Source organism: Mytilus galloprovincialis, chromosome 1 (assembly GCF_965363235.1).
Source record: "Mytilus galloprovincialis chromosome 1, xbMytGall1.hap1.1, whole genome shotgun sequence".
Lineage (NCBI taxonomy): Eukaryota > Metazoa > Mollusca > Bivalvia > Mytilida > Mytilidae > Mytilus > Mytilus galloprovincialis.
Window position 1 is genome coordinate 122095545 of NC_134838.1, and position 14553 is coordinate 122110097.

At 30.7% G+C, this 14553-nt stretch overlaps 2 protein-coding genes across 7 annotated transcripts in view; one reads left to right on the forward strand and one right to left on the reverse strand.

Moving 5' to 3' along the window:
* The first annotated feature begins 30 nt into the window (after positions 1-30).
* Positions 31-7324, forward strand: LOC143056238 (homeobox-containing protein 1-like). 4 transcript variants are annotated; one of them, XM_076229327.1, is made up of 6 exons: positions 78-113; positions 730-803; positions 1552-2285; positions 2653-2855; positions 6465-6563; positions 6869-7324. In XM_076229327.1, the coding sequence occupies exons 2-6, from the start codon at positions 759-761 to the stop codon at positions 7063-7065; spliced, it is 1278 nt and encodes a 425-aa protein (XP_076085442.1). In that variant the 5' UTR covers positions 78-113; positions 730-758; the 3' UTR covers positions 7066-7324. The 4 variants fall into 4 exon arrangements, with proteins under 4 accessions (XP_076085447.1, XP_076085453.1, XP_076085442.1 ...); XM_076229332.1 differs by lacking the exons at positions 78-113; positions 730-803 and adding an exon at positions 31-63; XM_076229338.1 differs by lacking the exon at positions 730-803 and having other exon boundaries at positions 66-113.
* A 2201-nt stretch (positions 7325-9525) lies between these two features.
* Positions 9526-14553, reverse strand: part of LOC143056217 (structural maintenance of chromosomes protein 6-like) — a 42185-nt gene continuing 37157 nt past the window's right edge. For all 3 annotated transcript variants that reach the window (XM_076229316.1, XM_076229308.1, XM_076229300.1), the window contains exon 26: positions 9526-13940. In XM_076229316.1, the coding sequence (XP_076085431.1) occupies positions 13820-13940 (121 nt within the window). In that variant the 3' untranslated portion in view covers positions 9526-13819. The remainder of the gene's footprint in view (positions 13941-14553) is intronic.

Consider the following 14553-nt stretch of genomic DNA (forward strand, 5'->3'; position numbering starts at 1 on the left):
TTAGACAGAAGTTGACAAAAACATTTCAGTAACTTGTTTAACCTTTTTAACCAACATGACTAGGTAAGCAAAGGTTTGTTAAATTGAGAGCTGTTAACCCTATTCAAGCTAAGGTATCAACACATTGGTGTTCTTCTGGTGTCTAGTGTCAATTCTATGAATTTAACGCTAATTGTTTGAAGTACACATTTGTATTCGATTTTAATCTTAATTTTGTAATATATAAATTTACATTCACCAGAGGTCTAAAACCACAGTGACTCTATTTTGTTAACTTTTTAAGTATAAAGAATTTTTTCCAATTATACATTTGTACATTTATACAGGATCTAACAAACAATGCTTAATCAGTGTTGTCAGTTTGGAAAGTAATGATAGACCATACAGCCCAAAGATAGTATTTAGGATAATGACCTTTTTTGATAGTCTGGCATAAATTGGGGATTTTACAATATATTATAGAAACATTTGATTTTTCACCCCATCCAAGATGTTTCAACTATTAACAAATATCATCTCATCTGCAATTTTTTCTTGATAATTAAATAGTTCATGACTAATTTCATTATTGCATAATATTTATTACATTGTATATTATGTCATTATGTTGAAGAAAAATCCTAATAAAATTTAAATTGAAAAACAAAAAAATCTGTAAAAGATTAATCTGAACATGTACATGAAAAAATATTAACATCTACATTGTATTGCATGTCTGCCTTCAACAAGAGTATTTTGAAGTGGAAACAAATCCTTCAATGAATAATAATTTGCCAGCTGGATATAGTGAACTAGTTAGACAGGCAAGTGTTTGACATTCATCAGTTTGCGTCTTTATGTACTTTAAGTTGTTCTGAAAACAAAAACAAAAAATGTATTCATCTACATGTGGCTTCATGATAACACGAGGATTACACTATGTACTTATGTTTTTATTATAAAACCAAATTATTCGAGTTATCTCCCCTAGTAAATAAAAGTATAATAAATCTGACATTCTTTTATTTTTGTATTTGAAGTTTATTTTCGCTATTTTACTGTGATTTTTTAATGTTTATAATGATCTTTAGAAATTTACTAAATTAAAGATTAAAGCACCACATTTTTTCATAACTTTTTTAAAAATTGAAATCTGCATGTATTCTGAAAGCACCATGGTACAATAAGGCCTTGGGAAGTCTATATATTGTCATCAGCATTTTTTTGACAATTTTGTGTTTTAAAGGGATAGCCAATGGTCACAAATAAACGAAGGTCATAAGTGTATATTTCATGCATACTGAGTATTCAATATATCTATTCAAAACAGGGGCAGATCTAGCCATTTTAAAAAGGGGGTTCCCAACCCAGGACAAAAAGGGGGGGTCCAACTTTATGTCCCCATTCAAATGCATTGATCGTCTAAAAAAAAAGGGGAGGGGTTCCAACACCCGTAAACCCTCCCCCTGGATCTGCCGCTGCAAAAGTATAACACTTGAAAGAATAGTTTACAATAGTTATATCTCCCTGTTCTCTTAATACAATGACCATTTCCTTCCACTTGCTTTACAGATAATGCCTGGTATTCTGAATGGGTCAATCAACATGTTTTCTATAGAACAGATAGAGCTTATCCGTAGACTTCGTAACAGTGGAATAACTAAACAGCAAGTTATAGAAGCTTTTGATTCTTTAGACAGAATTGATGGAGAACTAGGTTCTTTATTTGATGTACCAGTGATCAAAGGTGCCAAACAAAATCCACATACTAGAACTCATCAACATGATCTACATGTATTGTCACCATCAGTTAGTCAATCTACGACTAGGCAAAACACACATGAATCAGCTGATCATCACATGATAAATTCATCATCACATGATACAAATAAACAGTTATCCAGAACTGCATCCCAGCAAGCTAATAAGAAGTTAACAAATCTGTCTTGTTCCACTATAGATCTTTCAATGGATGATAATGACCACTTTAATAAGGATACAAGAAACTATAAAGCTTCACAGTATACATGTAACAATTCCAGAATTGAGAACAATCTAGTTGAAAGGATAGAAAGATGTCAAAATTCTAAATTTGCCAATGCGAGTTCGACTGTAAATAAAACTATATCAGGGGAATTAAACCCTCAATCTATCCAGTCAGCAACAATTAATGCATTGAACAATTACAGCACAGTGTCTGTTCCAAACAAAAAGCAAAAAACAACAGAAAAAGTAGATTTGATAGAAATGGATTCAAAACATGATGTTGTTGAGTTAATAGAGAGTGCAGTAAAAGAAAAGATTGGGTAAAGATTTACATTAGATAGTTTTGATTGGTGGGGGAAGCTTGAGTGCTCCTAACAAATAGCCATCTCCGATTACACATTTTCAGTTTAAAAACGTAATTGTTTTTTTCAAAAAAATCATAAATCTTCGTCTGTAATTGGAGTAATTCATTATTAAGTATATTTTTCACAACTGAAGTTTACTTAATCCCATTTCATCTTTCTTAAATGATTTATAAAATAATAATGAAACCTCTTTATTATTTTTTTTTAAATTGTGAATAGAATCTGCATGAACTATGCAGCTTTCATTCCAGTCCTTAAGTAAATGTATTACATTAATTCATGTATTAGTCACTGTTTGATGTAGATTTTATTTATTTGTAAGTACTTGTACACCCACACTAGGCCAAACAGTGATAATGCCAGATGGTCAGGAACTTACAATTTCATACCAAAGACGAGAAAGATTCACCTTCAGGGAAAGACATTTAGAAATTCTGGAAGCTTTCTTTAAAGATAATCCATATCCATCATATGAACAGAGAGAAGCCATAGCTGATACGTGTAATCTGGCTATAAGTAATGATGGTAATTCACAATTTTACTTATTCACGGTCTACTTACAAGTTTCATTTTCTTGCATAAACAAAATATCAAGGGGGCAACGTTCAAATTCTGCTATGAGAAACATTAGAATACTTAGAGGTACCAAAGATTATCATAAAAAAAACATTGAAATACACTTACATTTTTTAAATGAAAATTGCTGGGAAGGGGAGGCAGCTCATCTCTTTTTTTTTTCTAAACAGATTTAACATGTCTATACCACGAACCAAATTCTCAAGATTTGGCCTTCATTTCGCTATTTAAATGATAATCCATTGTTCGGATTAATTTCAACAAATGGCTAGATTTGATCCTGTTTAAAATGATTTGAGGAAGTATTTAAGGCCTAACCAGATGCTCCGCAGGGCGTAGCTTTATACGACCGCAGAGGTTGAACCCTGAACGGTTGGGGCAAGTATGGACACAACATTCAAGCTGGATTCAGCTCTAAATTTGGATTGTGATTAAATAGTTGACACAGCATAGGTTTCTGACACAGAATGAATGTGTTCTAATGAACTTAAAATTTTTGTTTTCTCTTAGAGCAATTCACTATGCTGTTGAATATTAATCCTCTCAAAAAAATGTTTGAAGAAATTTTCTTTTTTATTTATGAAATTTCAAATGAGAAAAATTGAACCCAATTTTTTTAATCACATCCCCCTTTCCCTTATTCCAAAACTAATCTCAATTAAAATTTCTAATGGAGTTTGCAACAATAACTACTCATTTAAATACATCATAAAATATTAAGATGTAAAAAAACTGCTTGTTATCACTGAATGGTAAAGATTATTTTAATTTATCAGTTGGTAGTAAAAAGTGAATATACATTGTATATTGTATATAACAAAGATTTAAGTTGATTCTGGACAAAGAAAGATAACTCCAATTAAAAAAAAATCTTGCTATTGCACAATATTTTGCAATTAGATATTTCTTGCTTACTATTCTGGACAAAGAAAGATAACTCTAATTAAAAAAAAATTTGCTATTCCACAATATTGTGCAATTAGATATTTCTTGCCATTGTGCAATACTGTGCAATTGAAAAGACTTGCTATTGCACAATACTTAATATAATAATTTTAGATCCTGATTTGGACCAACTTGAAAACTGGGCCCATAATAAAAAATCTAAGTACATTTTTGGATTCAGCATATCAAAGAACCCCAAGATTTCAATTTTTGTTAAAATCAGACTAAGTTTAATTTTGGACCCTTTGGACTTTAGTGTAGACCAATTTGAAAACAGGACCAAAAATGAAGAATCTACATACACAGTTAGATTTGGTATATCAAAGAACCCCATTTATTCAATTTTTGATGAAATCAAACAAAGTTTAATTTTGGACCCCGATTTGGACCAACTTGAAAACTGGGCCAATAATCAAGAATCTAAGTACATTTTTAGATTCAGCATATCAAAGAACCTAACTGATTTCATTCATTTGTTGTCAAAATCAAACTAAGTTTAATTTTGGACCCTTTGGACCTTAATGTAGACCAATTTGAAAACGGGACCAAAAGTTAAGAACCTCTACATACACAGTCATGACAGTTAGATTCGGCATATCAAAGAACCTCAATTATTCAATTTTGATGAAATCAAACAAAGTTTAATTTTGGACCCTTTGGGCCCCTTATTCTGTTGGGACCAAAACTCCCAAAATCAATACCAACCTTCCTTTTATGGTCATAAACCTTGTGTTTAAATTTCATAGATTTCTATTTACTTATACTAACGTTATGGTGCGAAAACCAAGAAAAATGCTTATTTGGGTCCCTTTTTGGCCCCTAATTCCTAAACTGTTGGGACCTAAACTCCCAAAATCAATACCAACCTTCCTTTTGTAGTCATTAACATTGTGTTTAAATTTCATTGATTTCTATTTACTTAAACTAAAGTTATTGTGCGAAAACCAAGAATAATGCTTATTTGGGCCCTTTTTTGGCCCCTAATTCCTAAACTGTTGAAACCAAAACTCCCAAAATCAATCCCAACCGTTCTTTTGTGGTCATAAACCTTGTGTCAAAATTTCATAGATTTCTATTAACTTAAACTAAAGTTATAGTGCAAAAACCAAGAAAATGCTTATTTGGGCCCTTTTTGGCCCCTAATTCCTAAAATGTTGGGACCAAAACTCCCAAAATCAATACCAACCTTCCTTTTGTGGTCATAAACCTTGTGTTAAAATTTCATAGATTTCCATTCACTTTTACTAAAGTTAGAGTGCGAAAACTAAAAGTATTCGGACGACGGACGACGACGCCGACGCCAACGTGATAGCAATATACGACGAAAAATTTTTCAAATTTTGCGGTCGTATAAAAACAAAGAACACAAAGATCACTGGCACATGGACTCTAATGTAAAGCTTACCTTAAGTTAAAGTTCATCATGACCTTTCGAAGACAATGAAATAAACAATCACATATCTTGTTCTTCTATTGCAGTGTCCTTCCCACAAATGTCATACAGCAACCTGGTAAATGGTGAATTTTGAAATACCACCTTGTTCTAGAAATTATAACACCACAGTCCTTACAAAATCTATAGGAATATCATTTTAGAGAATGTAGGACAGAAAGTCACAGGACAAAAAGTCACGGACAAAAAGTCACAGGACAAAAAGTCACAATTCTGTTTTGAGATAATTTTTCTTTGAACATGAAAAAACTTATTTTGAAATTATTTTTTTTGTATTTTTCTTTAAGTATCATATATGAAGCACCTTTGTTGTTAAAATGTATTCAATAAATATCAATAATCATCACATAATTGTCTTGATTGTTATGAAAACAAAATGTCAATAGTGGCTTGGCACTTAAATGGCTTCATTTTGCCAATAAATATATCCTTTTCGTGATTAAAATTTAATACATTTTCATTTTTCAAGGTTTATAAGCAATTTCCCTAACTAAAATGTGAATATATGTAACAAAAAGAAAACATATCAAAATATATTTAAACAATTGTCAAAAATTTATTTGTGACTTTTTGTCCTATCAAATTTGTGACTTTATGTCCTGTGACTTTTTGTCCTGTGACTTTCTGTCCGTTTACCCATTTTAGATAGCATCACAATCTGCAATCTTTTATCCTATGCAGGAAGTGTGGCATATGACTGGTTAAATATTTCATTTTCTAATTGTCTTTAAAACATTAGAATAAGATACTTCAAGTACACAAAACATATTAGATTTATCTAAATGCAAGGCTAAAAGGGAAGACCAACAATGGGTAGTCAAATTATATAAACACCCCTGTAAAAACAATTGAAAAAAAACCAAACTTGCTTTTAAATTTGAACAAATTGAATTTATTTTTGAAGATACTTACAAATTTGCTCAAAAATATTAGGAAATCATAAGATTGTTTTGATCATAAAGCACATGACATAAGCTTATCCATGAATTCAATAAAAGTGACCAATGTATCATACATGTATGGTATTTGACCATTGGTGGACCTAATGACTTATATTTAAAGAAGTTCCTAGCATTGTGCTTTTGTGATGTTGGTAACATGTCAGCCTCTCATCCTCTTAATCTTAATCAAGATTTTACAGGATATATTTTGTATTGTAGGAGCTAGGCCATTATATGAAAAGGAAAAGGTGACAGCTCATATGATTCTGAATTGGTTTGCAAACAGCAGAAAAGAGGTGAAAAAGCTGGCAAAAGAAGGTCAGTTAAATGGCTTCTGATTAATAATTGTGTAAGTGTAATAGTGTTATTGGATAGTCTTTCACAAGATGTACAAGAACAATCTAATGGAAACATGTATGTACATATAATGCCAGGTTTATCTTGTCACTAATATCTCATCCTTTCAATGTATTTTTGTTACATAGTTTTTTTTTTAAATGGTGAATAAAATAAATCCAGACAGCTACTTGCACTTTGTACACTTTGTCTTGATAGAATGACTCATACATGTACCTGTATGCTTGTTAACCATGTTATTTAAATATAAAGTTATTCTATTTTAGGTGGTATTGTGGCCTCAGCGTCTATTTTGCCATCACGTTTAAGTAAGCGCAAATCCACAAGTATAGTAGTACAGGGTTCAAATGAAGACAGTGTGATTTCTGACCAATCTAATGACTCTTTCCAAGCTTCCAGTGACATCAAAGGACCAAAAGAAGAATTTATCATTATTAAGTGTGAAGAGGGCAATGGAAGTTAAAGGGGCACTAGCTGTCACATTCATGTTCACCGATTAGACTCAAATTCTCATATATTATTAATAACAATGTAAAACATTTATACAAACCATCAAAAGTCTAAAATAAACAATTTACAGGGCAGTCTCGATAATATGTAGCTTCGTTTTGTGTGGATTTTGGTCTAGATGCCATCTAATTAATTATCAAATTGACTTCTGTTGACCATATAAGCGATGTAAACATATAAATAGAAATAAATAGATTAAGCAACTCGTGCAACTGGATTTTTATAGGTCTGTTTAATTTTATATTATAGATTAGAAATATGTTTATCTTTGTTTTTACCTTATAAGAATGATTTTTTTGTAGATTGAAGCAGTCAATCGAATGATTTACCTTTATTTCACTTTCAATGTTGACATTCTTGGTCTTTTGATAACTGTACACAGACAATGCATGTGTTATTCTATCTCTAGCTAGGGGTTAAATTGAAGTTCACATGAATATGGATTTAATGAGGTTGAATAATTCATTATCAATGTTTCTTTGCTTAATTTGACAAAATTGAACCATTCTAGCCAGTGGCTTCCCTAAAAACATTTTGATGCATGGTGGGTGTAATGTGAATTTGCAATGTGGAGCGCAGCATTGTTTCATAGACTTATTTTTGTTACACTAGTGAAATGAATTGTGCATGTCAGTTTAAAAACTTCATATAAATCTGCAATACAGTCAGGAACAATACTTAACATTTTCTGCAAAGGCCAGCCTGGATCCAAAAGTTTTTTTCAAGGGCCCTGTAGAATTATTTTTTGCTCTACCAGGTTAATTTTGTTTTACTACAGGTACATACTTATTAATAGTCTTGAATGTTCTTATATAAAAGCCAATAATATATGTTTGAAATACCTTAAACATGCATGTAGCTTGTTTCTGATTATGATGGAAATATTATTTGAAAATACATGGTTAAATGGATTTAAAATTCTGTTAAAAATTCAATGTGGTTTTTTAATGCCTTTATTAAAATTCTGTTAAAAATTCAATGTGGTTTTTTAATGCCTTTATTAAATAAAGGCATTAAAAAACCACATTGAATTTTAACAGAATTTTAAATCCATTTAACCATGTATTTTCAGACTGGTTAACTTATATTTGTAATATTATGAAAAAAAACAACTAAAAAAAAAACCAGCCCCCCCCCTCTTTTCCATACCCCTAGATGTAGATTATTTATTTCAAAATGATAATGAAATTATTACTGTCTATAAATAACCATGAAATGTAACTGTTTCCTGTTACAAAGGGGGTTTGCTGAATTTTCCTGCCAAAAAGCACATGGCTTTCAGTTGCAAACAAAGCATTCAATTTGTGATCATGGAATACAGCTTTAATTAATTTAATTTGGATATAGATATTCAACTTAAGGTACAGTCAAGCACTGTTTTTAATTTCTGCTGGATTAAAACTAGTTTGAAAGATCAGTTTTAAAAATAAAATAATCTTTGACATCAAAACAACAGACGATAAATATTCAGTGACCCATAAATTTTTTGAACTCTGCTACAAAGGTCAAAGTTACATCATGTTTCAACCCAATGATGTGTATTCTTGTTACAACTATTCAACTGGGTTTGATATAAATATTTCAATAAATTAAAGATGTCAAACTTACAATTTCTAAACGAAAAAAATTTATACTGCAAAAGGTTTACTTTTTATTTTTCACGGAAGGATATTTGAAAGCTGTGTCTGGCTATAATATTTATCATTTAAACTCCCAATTTCTATTATGTAATCGAAGTCTTGAATGTTGTTTTATCTAATCAACGTGGTTGTAAAATCAGAGTGTTGCATCTAATTATGATCAATTATCAGTCCAGTGAGTTTAAACACCTGTAGAGTTTTATCACTTGTCACTTCATATTATAAGATAATAAAAAAATTCACACATAGCAGGATGCATTGCGGCTATGATAAACGCATGGCGGCTGAAATTTTATGCGCAGCGGTACTGCAATGCATGAATAGGCTATGGAAAACACTGATTCTAGCTGCTTAAAGCGAATAATTATTTCACTATTTCATGTTCATTAATGATGTAACCAAAAAAATCATACTTTAGATTTTTAATGTATCTCATAGCTAGTGCCCCTTAAATTAAAATCAATGTTGCTCAAGAAAGAAATGTAGGTCGCAGTGTCCTTAATATTGAAGACTTCTGGATCTAATCAAATGCTTGTGAGGGTTTGAATGATACTTTCAATTTCCATGTGAACATACAATTAAACACTTCAGAAATTGTATTCAACATAAAGAATTGGAGTTAAAATTGCAGATATAACAGATATATTCATGCAATATGCAATTCTTTCTGCAGCTTTTTTAATTTAAATTATATGTTTTTCTTGAATATTTATGGTATCAGACATCGATATTCATATGCATTATAACTTGTACACAAGACACAACAAAGTAAATGTCAAAGTAAACAATTTATTAACAGCACAATTTTTAAAGGCACTATTGAACACAAGTAAAACAATTGATAACAAAGATGACTTAAAATGTATATGGTGATGTTACATTGGTTAATAACTGTTAATAACAAAAGTACATGTCTTTTTATGAAGATATCAAAACTGGTCATCTTTCATATAAAGAACTTTAAAACAAATTTCAACAGCACAAATCCTAATGAGACAATTTAAATTGGTATTAATTAAACACACTTTATTTTAGTTTTATAGATTATTGCACTTTCTTTTGATGATAGTTCTAAATATGTAACTGGGCGTTGGAAAGTTCGGAACATTGTTATGCTAAGTCATAGTTGAGTCTAGAAATCTTAAAACATCTTCAATATGGCTATGTAAACAGAAACATCAGTTACAAAGAAACTTCAACAACTGCATTGTCAGTTAATATTGTTTTTCCTTACTTAAATGACAAAAAATGACAATAACTATACAAAAGCACTCTTCACATATTATAATAATACTAAGACATCATTTTTGACTAGATTAACAAAACACTTGACCACTCAAGTGTTTACAAGGTCGAGTAAATTAAGTTAAATACATAGTTTTACTACTTAAAAACAAATCACACACACACAACTTTTACCCCCAAAAATTAATGATTGATAAAATGAAATCATTCTTCATATATTCTTTTAAGAACTGCGATTTTAAATTGTTAAAAATTATTTGTTTTTACCATAATTTGATTTGTATTTATACATGAACTTTTCATTGTATATACATGTAACAATATCATTATTCCCCTACAACGTATGTTTGATGTTTGGTCCCATTATATGATTTAAAATGAAGGAACATGAAAAACAACCCTACCATTAGGATGGCATTATAACTTATTAAGTTTATGATAAAAACTGATACAACTTCATATTTTTAACTCCATCAGCCTTTACATAGCTCATGGATTGATGTTTAGAAACAATTATTGAGTTTGAAATAAAAATTAAATATCAAAGCATTGTTTAACTGTACAGTTTTGTCACTCTCTTATTAGACTGTTTTTCTATTGACAAATTAATTTTTATTTTCAGCATTTCAAATTTCTAATAAAAAAATGAAAAAAGTATTTTATTCATTTTTAAAGCTGAATATACTTGACTGCTTTGTTTCCGTGAACAATTAAGTGGACAATAGATGACATACTTCTCAATTAAATCACTTAATTCAAATAAAACGATATTGTTAAAGTAACGTTATATTGCGTAGAAAGAAGATTCGTTGCAAGACTTGGTAAACTGTTTCTATAGTAATATTTTCTAACAGCTGCTTTTATCCAATTTCTTCCATATCAGACTACAATTTTCAGATGTGATCAAGATCAACACTGCACATCAAGTTCAATAATATCTAGTGGTTTCTTGTTTGTTTCCATTTAAAGGGGCTCACGGGTCTAAATCAAATTTTTTATTTAATATAGGATTTCGCTATATTTTTCTATAAATGAACTTTATACTGATAAGAACCAGATGCTCCGCAGGGCACAGCTTTATACGACCGCATAGGTTGAACCCCGAACAGTTGGGGCAAGTATGGACACAACATTCAAGCTGGATTCAGCTCTAAATTTAGATTGTGATTAAATAGTTGACACAGCATAGGTTTTGGACACAGAATGAATGTGGTCTAATGAACTTAAAATAATTTTTTTGTCTTTAAGCAATCACTATGCTGTTGAATATTAATCCTCTCAAAAAAATATTTGAAGAAATTTTCTTTTTATTTATGAAATCTGAAATGAGAAAAATTAACCCCCCCCCCCCACCACCATTTTTTTTCACATCCCCCTTTCACTTTTTTCAAAACTGATCTCAATTCAAATTTCTAATGGAGTTTGCAACAATAACTATTCATTTAAATACATCATAACATATTAAAATGTAACAAAAAGTGCTTGTTATCACTGAATGGTAAAGAGTGTTTTAATTTATCAGTTGGTGGTAAAAGTGAATATACATTGTGCATTGTATAAAACAATGATTTAAGTTGATTCAACTACTTTTCTGGACAAAGAAAGATAACTCCAATCAATTGAAAATTTCTTGCTATTGCACAATATTGTGCAATTAGATATTTCTTGCTATTGAGCAATACTGTGCAATTGAAAATATTTGCTATTGCACAATACTGTGCAATTGAAGATTTCTTGCTTTTGCACAATACTGTGCAATTGAACATTTTTTGCTATTGCACAATACTGTGCAATTGAAGATTTCTTGCTATTGCTGAATACTGTGCAATTGAAAATTTCTTGCTATTGCACAATACTTAATATGATAATTTTGGATCCTGATTTGAACCAACCTGAAAACTGGGCCCATAATCAAAAATCTAAGTACATGATTAAATTCAGCATATCAAAAAAGCCAAAGAATTCAATTTTTATAAAAATCAAACTTAGTTTAATTTTGGACCCTTTGGTATTTAATGTAGACCAATTTGAAAACGGGACTAAAAATTAAGAATCTACATACACAGTTAGATTTGGCATATCAAAGAACCCCAATTATTCAATTTTTGATGAAATCAAACAAAGTTTAATTTTGGACCCCGATTTGGACCAACTTGAAAACTGGGCCAATAATCAAAAATCTAAGTACATTTTTAGATTCAGCATATCAAAGAACCCCAAGGATTCAATTTTTGTTAAAATCAAACTAAGTTTAATTTTGGACCCTTTGGGCCCCTTATTCCTAAAAACCTGTTGGGACCAAAACTCCCAAAATCAAACCCAACCTTCCTTTTATGGTCATAAACCTTGTGTTTAAATTTCATTGATTTCTATTTACTTATACTAAAGTTATTGTGCGAAAACCAAGAATAATGCTTATTTGGGCCCTTTTTTGGCCCCTAATTCCTAAACTGTTTGATCTAAAATACCCAAAATCAATCCCAACCTTCCTTTTGTGGTCATAAACCTTGTGTCAAAATTTCATAGATTTCTATTTACTTATACTAAAGTTATGGTGCGAAAACCAAGAATAATGCTTACTTGGGCCCCTTTTTGGCCCCTAATTCCTAAACTGTTCAGACCTCAACTCCCAAAATCAATCCCAACCTTCCATTTGTGGTCATAAACCTTGTGTTTAAATTTCATTGATTTCTATTTACTTATACTAAAGTTATTGTGCGAAAACCAAGAATAATGCTTAGTTGGGCCCTTTTTTGGCCCCTAATTCCTAAACTGTTTGAACTAAAATACCCAAAATCAATCCCAACCTTCCTTTTGTGGTCATAAACCTTGTGTTAAAATTTCATAGATTTCTATTTACTTAAACTAAAGTTATAGTGCGAAAACCAAGAAAATTCTTATTTGGGCCCTTTTTGGCCCCTAATTCCTAAAATTTTGGGACCAAAACTCCCAAAATCAATCCCAACCTTCCTTTTGTGGTTATAAACCTTGTGTTAAATTTTCATAGATTTCTATTCACTATTACTAAAGTTAGAGTGCGAAAACTAAAAGTATTCGGACGACGACGACGCAAGACGACGCAGGACGACGACGCCAACGTGATAGCAATACACGACGAAAAATTAAAATTTTTGCGGTCGTATAAAAATGAAATAAAAAAATAGGGTCACCGTTCATTTACACTCACAATCTGCCTTCAAAAGAAGCATACATGTTTGTAAAGGTACCTTTTTTCTGTTGAACTAATAGGAAATATAGAGGTAATATCGAAATAAAAAAATAACTTAATTACAGAAATCGCTCAAATTTTACAATAGTTGTTTTAAGTACAGCTTATTTGAAAATAATAATAAAAAATATAGGTCACCGATGAGTTAAAAAAGATATTTCAATTCTAATGCCAACAAATTGGATTTTTGCACCAAAGGGAGATAATTTGGAGCTTTTTCAATGATAACTTAATTTTAAAATTCATCTGTGGCCAACACAAATTGATTTTTTTGGATGATTTTTGTACCATATGATAAAGTAACAACAACTTATGGTAATAAATACAATTTGTAATGAAAAACAAATGTTTGATCTTACACCCTCGAGCCTCCTTAAAAACAAACAGACTGCACAAGTAAAACAACAGCACTAAAAGTTTCTTTTCAAAATTATAATCAAGTTTCGAATGATTTACTAAAAAGTACAGAAAGTGAGGCATAAAAATAAAACTTTTTCTCTAGGAATACTTCTTGGTTTCATAAAATATTGTCTGATTCTGAAAAAATCAAACAATACAGTTATGGACCGCAGTATGATATTTCCATTGAGATATTAATCCTCATCTTCATCCTCTTGCTGTCTATTAACATTTTCAAATGGCAGTGTTCCCTGTCCTCTGTCTGGATCTGGCATTCGAAAGATGTGCAGGTCAGCAATAGCAATCCCAAGTTGACTGTAAATGAAAACATCAAGAATTATTTTATTCTTTTATATTTCTTTGCATTTTACAAACTAGCTTTCATGTATTCTCATACTTAAGTTTTTGATGCATAGTAACACTATGAATTATTTCATGATTTATAAATAAAAAGATATGGAGTAAATCTTTAAAAGACTAAAAACCCCAAAAAGAAACAGCTGTACTTAGTTTGTTTGTATGTTGTATTGTAACATCACTGTCCCAGATTATGAAAAGGGTTGGGCACCCTCAAATGTGTACCCTCTATATTTTGTATGTAGCTGTCCCAAGTCAGGATCCTGTAATTCAGTGGTCGTTGTTTGTTACTGAATATCATTTTTGTGGACTGACAACGGATAGAGAAAACAGTTTACTCTAGTTGGTCCATGACAAGCATATAAGAAATTACAAGAGGCTGTCACAACGACAGCAAACCGGATTTATTAATATTTATTTGTGTCCTGGCAATATCACAAGAACCATTACTGAGGAATGGTGAAAGTGAAAATCGTCAATATCAAATTTGACCTCCATTTTGTCATCAGTATCAACATCTTAAAATTTGAAAAGCTTAGATTGAATGGTTCATGAGTAAATGCAACAACAT

Coding starts and splice junctions, on each gene's coding strand:
- LOC143056238 (XM_076229327.1), top strand. CDS start 759: ATGAATAATAATTTGCCAGCTGGATATAGTGAACTAGTTAGACAG. Junction 2,286..2,652: donor GCAGTAAAAGAAAAGATTGG/GTAAAGATTTAC, acceptor TTTATTTGTAAG/TACTTGTACACCCACACTAG. Junction 6,564..6,868: donor GAAAAAGCTGGCAAAAGAAG/GTCAGTTAAATG, acceptor ATTCTATTTTAG/GTGGTATTGTGGCCTCAGCG.